At 44.2% G+C, this 9,454-nt stretch overlaps 1 protein-coding gene across 2 annotated transcripts in view; it reads left to right on the top strand.

The window, feature by feature from the left end:
* LOC310661034 (uncharacterized protein) overlaps positions 1–8,703 on the top strand; it is a 29,322-nt gene extending 20,619 nt beyond the window's left edge. For both annotated transcript variants that reach the window (XM_083406772.1, XM_083406771.1), the window contains 3 exons: positions 2,912–3,040; positions 6,259–6,378; positions 8,287–8,703. In XM_083406772.1, coding sequence (XP_083262898.1) covers positions 2,912–3,040; positions 6,259–6,378; positions 8,287–8,433 — 396 coding nt within the window. In that variant the 3' untranslated portion in view covers positions 8,434–8,703. The remainder of the gene's footprint in view (positions 1–2,911; positions 3,041–6,258; positions 6,379–8,286) is intronic.
* The last annotated feature ends 751 nt before the right edge of the window (positions 8,704–9,454 follow it).

Raw genomic sequence — 9,454 nt, forward strand, 5'->3', positions numbered from 1 at the left:
TAATCACAACCCATGCATGCGCAGACGCAGCGCTGCGGGTTGCGAATGTGCTTCCCGCAGGGATCACGTTCACAACCCGAGCGTCCAGTGTATTATTATTATTATACAGGAAAGCCCTATTTATCATCAGAGAAGTGTTGGAGGGTATGAGATGTTTGGGATCATTAGGTATTACGAGGCCGTCTGACATACCGTAGTATTTTTAAAGGTAATATGTAATGTGTGGGGGTTTTATTTGGGGGGGGGGGGTATCTTCAACATTTATCCTAATCCTCAGCTGTTAAGGAGCTACAATTTGAAGTGGAGATTTCAGAACTGGGAGGAACGTGGAATGCATGAGGCAGCTGTAACTCAATGCCAGAGCACCTCCTTTGCATGCAGAAGGGGTCAGGATCAGACCTTGACGTCTCCTGTCTGTCTGAAACCCTTGGGAGTCACTGCTGCTCAGTGTAGACCCCCAGGGACGACTGAGCTTGATGCCCTAGTGATCCAATTCAGCATAAGGCAAGATCTTGCGTTTGGTGTACACTGGAAAGCACCTGATTTTGGTTCTCTGAGATCCATATCGGGTTGGTACCACTGCCGGATTTACGTATCAGCTAAACAAGCTATAGCTTAGGGCCACACTCTCTTGAGGGCCCCCAGGAAATTTAAAGGAAGAAAAAACTGGATGTACATTTCCAAAATATAAGATAAAAAGCAAATAAATTAAACCTACATACAGCAAAAGTGTTTGTGTGTTGTGTAGGCTCCTATGGTGTAAGTCATGGGCCCCGCCTGCTAGCCTGCTCCCTAAAATATCACTGGTTTATTATTATTATTTCATGCTTATAGCAAATTTCTAGAGACGAGATGATGAGTCTTTATAATGGTGTTTCTAAAGGAACTTTTGTTATTGCCAAATGCCAATGTTTATTAAGTTTGTTATTGCCAAATGCCAATGCATTATTAAGTTTGTTATGAATAAAAATCCTTTTAAGTTAGAGCTTAATAATTATTTCACTATTAATATACTATTTCTTAATTGTATTTCAGTTCAACGATTAGCCTGCTCCCTAAAATATCACTGGTTTGCTCCTTTCTATATATAGGGTGCCTACATTCTGCATGTGCAAATGGCTTTAATAATAATAACAATAAATTTTATTTATACCCCACCCTCCCCAGCCACAGCCGGGCTAACACCAAGAAAATTTCAGTAAAAACAGAATAAGAAAAAGAAAAGAAAAAGAAAAAGAAAACAATTTAAAATGCAGCCTCATTTTAAAAGTCAAAACCATAAGGGGAGGGAAACATAACAGTCAGACTGAGTCCAAACCAAAGGCCTGTTAGGTCCATAAATTACCATATAGCATATATTCAACACAAAAAACAGCGACAGTTTGTGGTTGACAAAGGACAGCTGGGCATAGAAAGGGTCCCATTACCTTCAGGAGCTGAGGGCCGCATTAAACCTAAATCTGGCCCTGGTTGATATATTTGTTAGGGCAACAAGAAATACGCTTGCCATCTTCTGAGCTCTTCACAAAGTTGGCACATGCAGGTTTTGTGGCACTTTGCAGAGGACTCTGGTGGCACCTTCAACACGGAGGGATGTAGCCAACCAGCTCGTTCACATGCATGCAAAGATTTACACCTGCACAGTGGAACCTCTCCTGCTCTTTCCCCCCTTGGTATCCTATAAATCTATTCTGACAGTTCCCTCAACACTTAACAACAACAACAACAACAACAACAACAACAACAACAACAACAATTTATTATTTGTACCCCGCCCATCTGGCTGAGTTTCCCCAGCCACTCTGGGCGGCTTCCAACAAAGATTAAAAATACATTAAAATATCACACATTTTAAACTTCCCTAAACAGGGCTGCCTTCAGATGTCTTCTAAAAGTCGGATAGGTGTTTATTTCCTTGACATCTGATGGGAGGGCGTTCCACAGGGTGGGTGCCACCACCGAGAAGGCCCTCTGCCTGGTTCCCTGTAACCTCACTTCTTGCAGTGAGGGAACCGCCAGGAGGCCCTCGGTGCTGGACTCAGTGCCCGGACAGAACAATGGGGCTGGAGATGCTCCTTCAGGTATACTGGGTGAGGCCGTTTGGGGCTTTAAAGGTCAGCAGCAACACTTTGAATTGTGCTCGGAAACGTACTGGGAGCCAATGTAGGTCTTTCAAGACCGGTGTTATGTGGTCTTGGCGGCCGCTCCCAGTCACCAGTCTAGCTGCCGCATTCTGGATTAGTTGCAGTTTCCGGGTCATCTACAAAGGTAGCCCCTGAGAGCCTGGTGCCCAGGTGCCCCGCAACTCTACGCCTATGGGTAAGACGGCCCTGGCCCTAAGCTATAGATTGTTTAGCTTATGTGTAAATCCAGCACAGGTGGCGCTGTGGGTTAAACCACAGAGCCTAGGACTTGCCAATCAGAAGGTCGGCAGTTTGAATCCCTTCGACGGGGTGAGCTCCCGTTGCTCAGTCCCTGCTCCTGCCAACCTAGCAGTTCGAAAGCACGTCAAAGTGCAAGTAGATAAATAGGTATCACTCCGGCAGGAAGGTAAACGGCGTTTCCGTGTGCTGCTCTGGTTCGCCAGAAGCGGCTTAGTCCTGCTGGTCACATGACCCGGAAGCTGCACGCCGGCTCCCTCGGCCAATAAAGCGAGATGAGCGCCGCAACCCCAGAGTCGGCCACGAAAGGACCTAATGGTCAGGGGTCCCTTTACCTTTAAATCCAGCACTGAGTGGGGAAGCTTTCCCCTAAGACATCAGGCTGCCTGCTGAGAGAACAGGGTGCAAGAGCAGGATCGGGACCCTGACCCAGCAGCCATGTTTTCCTTAGGTTCTCAGGCTCTCCACTGATGCTGAAATCCTAATCGGAGATTCTCCAATATCACTGCCATTTGCTGTTCATCTTGCAGGACGACCCCGGGAAGAGGGACCTGGAGGTGCTGCGGATTCCCAGGACGACCCAGCGCCAGAGAAGCAGGATGACCGCTTACCGAACCGGCAGCCTCTCCGCCCTCAGCAGAGGCCTCATGACGAACTTGGTGAGTGTTTCACCCTGAGTCAGAGCGGTGGTCCATGGTGCCCACTGACTGGCAGCAATTGCTCTCCAGGGTTTGGGTCTCTCTGAGCCCTACCTGGGGATGTTGGGGGTTGGCTCGAGAACATATCAAGACCCACCTGAATCAGGCCAAAGGGGGCTCATCTAGCCCCACATCCTGCTCACACTGGCCAACCATGTTCCCCTTATGAGAAACCCTCACGCAGAATCTGAGCAGGAGAGCACTTTTCCCTCCTGGGGCTGCTGGCATTCAGAAACATGACTGCCTCCTACTGTGGCTCGTAGCCATCAATAGCCCCCCCCCCCTCCTCCAGTCCTCTTTTAAAGCCATTTTGGCCATCACTACTTCCTGTGTCGGGGAGTTCCACAGCTTAACTACGCATGGTGCAAAGAAGCACTTTCTTTCACCTGCACCGAATCTTCCAGCCTTCAGCTTCATTCCAAGTTCTAGTGTTACAGGAGACCATACCCACTTCCATCCTCCAGGTAACGCATAACTTTGCAAACTTCTTCTTTTTTTTTTTTTTGATAACATTTTATTAAGTTTCCAAAAATAACAATGAAAGCATCACCAACAAATTTTTAAATCGTAATTTGTTTTGACACCCCTCCCTTCCCTCTCTTGGTTCCATTATTTAATACTCGTTCACGCACGTCCTTAAATTCCTGTACTCTCAATATTTCAATTTTAAAACTTCACCTTATTACAAGCAACTTTTAAAAGTTATACTACTGGAAAAATCAATACACAAAGCTTAAACAAGATGCACTAAACATTTGCCCCCTTTTTAAAAATTCAAAGTCCTTTTTCTTTCTTGGGTTTCAAGTTAACTAATTTGTCCTGCATAGTTCAGTAGATTATTTTGCCCATCTTCTTTGGCGGAGATTTCTTCTTTCTGTAGGAGCTGGCTAGTCTGGCTAGTCGGTCTTGGCCTGGGATCCACTCTTGAGTACTGGAACAAAGTCTTTCGTTCAATAAGTCCAACACAGCCTGGACATCTCAATGTCATAATTTCAATTTTTTTTACAACAGTCATTTTCCGCATTCCTTTCCAGTCTTTATATGTCTTCTCCCAGGTCTAATTTTGCAAACTTCTATCCCGTCGCTTCTTGCCTGCCTTTTCTCCCAACCGAAACGGCCAAAGGCTTTGGCCTTCTGCATGCGTGGCACCTGCCCTCTCCGTGCCGAGATGCTCAGGTGGGGCAGCCCCCCCTGGACCCCCAGGACACTCTGTCCTCTTGGGGCTTAATGTGGCTCCAGGAGGGAATGTCCTCTTGGTAATCCAGGACAGCCAGGCAGTCTAAGGACTCCGCATTCTGCTGCACGGAACAGGTGAGCCCAGGGATCGCCGCCACAATGCAGCCAGAGTCCAGTTGCAATCCTTCGTATCGTACAGGCTCCAAAACACATTTTGTCTGGGTCAGCGCCCTCTGAAGTTGGATCCAAGGAAGATTCCTGGAGAGAGACAGGGACGCAGACTGCGAGTTTTGCAGACTGATAATCTTCCATCTCCTGCCTTAGCTAGTAAATTCCTCAGCTGAGCCACACAAGCCTCTCGGCTCAATTTCACCAACTATGGAGCCATAGAACCATAACCCACTGGTCTGTAAGGGCGGAGGTGCTCTTTTAGTATACAGGACACTCCATTAATTTAGGGTTTTAATTTTTTGATGGTGATATTTTTATTTATTTCTACTTTTCAAGTTTCTACATTTCACTCCTTTTATACCTTTTGCTCATTTTGCAATCATTTCAACATTTCAAAACTCGACTTCTTTCTCCCTCTTTCTGCGGTTCCTTAAATTCATTTTTAATACCTTCTGCATATCAAAATTAACTTAATTTGCTCATTCATTCATCTTCTTTAAATATATACGCTTATAAAACTTCAGATTATTACAATAATCCTGCCAATGTTTTTATCTGTTTGCAATTTATCTGTAAATATTCAACAAACCATTTCCATTCTTTTATAAAAAAAAAATTTATCTTGATTTCTTATTCGTCTGGTAAATCTTGCCATATTTGCATATTCCATAAGATTTTGTATCCATTCTTCCTTTGCCGGGACTTCTACTTCTTTCCATTTTGGGGCAAGTAACTTTCTTGCAGCTGTAGTCACATACATGAATAAGTTTCTTTTTTGTTAAAATATATATTTTATTAAATTTTACATAACAAATTGAAATTCAAACATTAAACACCCACATCATCATTTAAGATTCCCTGAATCCTTCCACGGTTACCATTATCATTCCCCCCCCCCCCAGTTTACCTTATTTTCTCTCTTTATTAAAAAAGAAAAATAATCTATCTTTACCATAGGTTTTTTTTCTGTACACTACAAGCATTACTCAAATCCTGCCAAAGATTTTAGTTCTTTACAGTGTTCTCTTAAATACATTATAATTTTTTTCCATTCTTTCCTAAAATTCTTCTCTTCCTGGTTTCTGATTTCCCCCTTCAATTTTGACGTTTCGTTGTAGTCCATCATCTTCATCAGCCATTCCTCTCTGGTACATAAATATGTTTCTATACTGTTTAGGTAGTTCTGTCCCTGTAATTCCCAAAATTTGGGGAATAATTAATTTCGGGTTTTAAGCACCGGGAGATCCTTTGGGTTTTCAGAATAAGTGGTAAAAAGGTAAAGGGACCCCTGACCATTAGGTCCAATCGTGGCCGATTCTGGGGTTGCGGCGCTCATCTCGCTTTATTGGCTGAGGGAGCTGGTGTTCAGCTTCCGGGTCATGTGGCTAGCATGACTAAGCTGCTTCTGGAGAACCAGAGCAGCACATGGAAATGCCGTTTACCTTCCCACCGGAGCGGTACCTAGGCTCTGATGTTTAACCCACAGCGCCACCCGCGTCCAAAATATACGATAAAAGCAAATAAAATAAAACCTACATCCAGCAACAGTGTTTTGTGTTGTGTAGGCTCCTATGATGTAAGTCATGGGCCCGAGGATGTGGCATGCCGTAAGCGGGGCCATGGTGTGTGTCCTGGGGGCGTGATGGGCGTCCTGGGGGCATGGCGTGCCGCCTGCAGGGGTATGGTGCCTGGTGTAGTGGGGGTGCGCCCGGCACGTGTCCCAGGGGGCCGGCCATGATGGTACCCCCCTCTGCAATGATGCCGGGGGCGATACGCTCCCCCTGCCCCCCGTTCCTCCGCCAGCATTTCCAACTCTCTTTCCTCCCTCACAGAGCGCTCCAGAAAAAGAGAGAGGAGAAAAGGTCCGCCACGAGAGAAGAGCGAGCAAAAACCGGGATCTTTGCTGGGGGTGCAACGGGACTCTGTTACCCAGCCGCGCAGGAAGCAGAGAGGTAATCCTATTGTCTATGCTCTGTTAAGTTCTAGGTTAGATTACGGCAGTGCCGGATTTATGTATAAACTAAACAAAGTATAGTTTAGGGCCCCACTCTCTTGGCGGCCCCCCCAAAAAAATTAAAGGAAAAAACCAACCTGGATGTAAATTTCCAAAATATAAGTTAAAAAGCAAATAAAATGAAAGCTACATGCAGCAACAGTGTTTGTGTGTTGTGTAGGCTCCTGTGATGTAAGTCCTGGGCCCCGCCTGCTCGCCTGCTCCCTCAAATATCCCTGGTTTGCTCCTTTCTATATATAGGGTGCCTACATTCTGCATGGACTGGTCGCATAGCAACATGGGCAAATGGCTTGAGATATCTATGAGGTCCATAAATAGCCATATAGCATCTATCCAACACAAAAAAACAGAGACAATTTGCTGCTGACAAAGGACAGGTGGACATAGAAAGGGCCCCATTACCTTCAGTAGCTGAGGGCCTCATCAAACCTAAATCCAGCCCTGGATTATGGCAACATGTTATATGTAGGGCTGCCTCTGAAGACAGTTTGAAACTTCAGCTGGTGAAGAATTTGGCGGCTAGGTTGCTGACTGGGGCAAGGAGGCACAACCTCCAACATTTCTCCGATGAAAATAGGGACGTCCCACTCCATAATGATAATTTTACTATTTATACCCCACACATCTTACTGGGTTGCCCCAGCCACTCTGGGCAGCTTCCAACATATAGAAAAACACAATAAAACATTACACATTTTAAAACTTCCCTATACAGGATTGCCTTCTGACAGCTCAGGGCTCGAATAACTCCATACCTTCCAACATTTCTCCAATGAAAATAGGGACATCCTAAGGAAAAGCGGGACATTCCGGGATCAAATCAGAAACCGGGACAGCTTCTCTAAATCAGGGATGTCCCTGGAAAATAGGGGCACTTGGTGGTTCTGAGCTGGTTTGAGCATCTTACACCCATCCTGGTCCATCTGCACTGGCTACCGATTAGTTTCCGGGCCCAATTCAAAGGGCTGGTTTAGACCTATAAAGCCTTAAATGGCTCAGGATCCCAATACCTCAAGGTCCGCCTCTCCCCATATGAACCGCCCTGGACCCTGAGATCACCCTCTGAGGCCCTCCTTCGTGTGTCACCTCCTCGAGAGGTTCAGAGGGCGTCAACACGAGAACGGGGCCTTTTCTGTAGTGGCTCCGTTTGGGGAACGCTCTCCCCAGGGAGGTTCGTCTGGCTCCTTCATTATATACCTTTAAGCGCCACATAGATGGCTGATAGAGTGATTTAGGGCATTTCAATACCTTCAGTACTTTCCCTTGGTATAATAGGGTCCATGTTTTGTAACCCTGTCTTGTTTAATCATAAATAGCTCCAGTCACTGCCTTCCTTGCCTGTGGTTTATTTACTTTGGTTTTGTTTTATGTTTGTTTTCGTTCAAAAGGGGTCTATAATTGTATATGCATTATGCATATTGCCATCAGATCCTGTTTGTTAGCACCGTATTTTGCAGAATCTTGTATAACCTTTTTAATGAATAGATAGCTAGATAGATAGCTAGACAGATATAGATAGATAGATGATAGATAGATGATAGATGATAGATGATAGATAGATAGATAGATAGATAGATGATAGATAGATGATAGATAGATGAGGAACAACGGTTTAGAAATTGCTGCCTACGTTGTGATTTTTATTTTCCTCTTCCCTCCAAGTTACTTCCCCCTTGCATGCCATGTATTTTTTTCCCATATTGTGAGCCTGAAAGTAAGGATTGTGTTGTTTTGATTGTACATAGGTCACTCTGGGTCCCTTTCTGGCTGGAGAGCAGGGAACAAAGTGTTCTAAATATGTCAGTAATAAATAAATTTTCTCATGCCTTCCTATCTCCTGGCACAGGGCGACTCCAGCAAGAAACCCAGAAGCAGCCAGAGGAGTAGGGACTCCGATTCTCTGGAGGTGCCGTTGAGCCATCACAACGTTACAGAGGACGGTGAACAGAAAAAGGCCAGTGAATGGTTGCCGCAAATGAAAAGAAAAGGTTAAAAAGAAGAACATGCAACATTTCCAAGCAACCTGAAGATCATCTGTCACTGGTGATGAAGGAATTGTGGATGTTAAGTGAGCAACGTTGTTTTCGTGGGCAATTTGCTCCCCTTCTTAACAGTCTCTGGATTCTTTTCTGCAGAATAAGAATGATAGAAGCCTTGGAGAATCCTGCAACTGGGGTTAAGCAAGGGATCTGCTTGCTCTCGAGTTGCTCTCCTTCTCTGGAATCCATATAAAAATAAAATAAAAAGTATTTGCCACCTGTGAGTTCTGTTTTGCTTCTTTCTTTCTTTTTTATATATAATTTTAATTAAATTTTTCTATTTTCTATTTTGGAATATTCATTTAAACAGTCTTAAATCGATGACTTCCCTTCTTCTCTTTCCGTGGTTCAATTTACATACCATAAATCCCTGCATATTTGACATAAGCTAAACCGTCCAGGATTCCCTTATTACGACCATGTATCTACCCTGTTGAATTTATTTCAATGTTGCCGGCGTTTTGAAACATACACAATTTTCACCCATATATTCAGTAAACCTTTTCCAATCTGTTCCTTCTTTCTTTAGCTTTTTTCCCTTTATTTCCTGGAGATGAGTTTGTTTCTTCTTTAATTGAAGTGAAAACTTCAATTAAAAAAAAATCAAAAAGGGAAAAACTTTGAGAAACTGCTGCTCAAATTGTTGCACCATGCCAGTTCTCAATAATAATAATAAATAAATAGATAAATTTTATTTATACTCCGCCCTCCCCGGCTAGAGCTGGGATCAGGGCAGCTAACACCAGTAAAATTACAGTAAAAACATAATAGGGGAAAAAACCCCAATTTAAAATACAGCTTAAAATGCAATTTAAAATGCAGCCTCATTTTAAAAGTAGCCCATAATGTAGGTTTTGAACTTATTTGCGCACCTGAATGCTGCAAGCCACTTTGAGACATCCCCCCGCCAAAAAAAATAAGAATTAAAGAAAAGGATCACATCATTTTGCCGCCCGAGGCAGCTGGAGGAACCCC

This window comes from Podarcis tiliguerta (genome assembly GCF_965153285.1).
Source record: "Podarcis tiliguerta genome assembly, chromosome: 12".
In the NCBI taxonomy this organism is placed as follows: domain Eukaryota; kingdom Metazoa; phylum Chordata; class Lepidosauria; order Squamata; family Lacertidae; genus Podarcis; species Podarcis tiliguerta.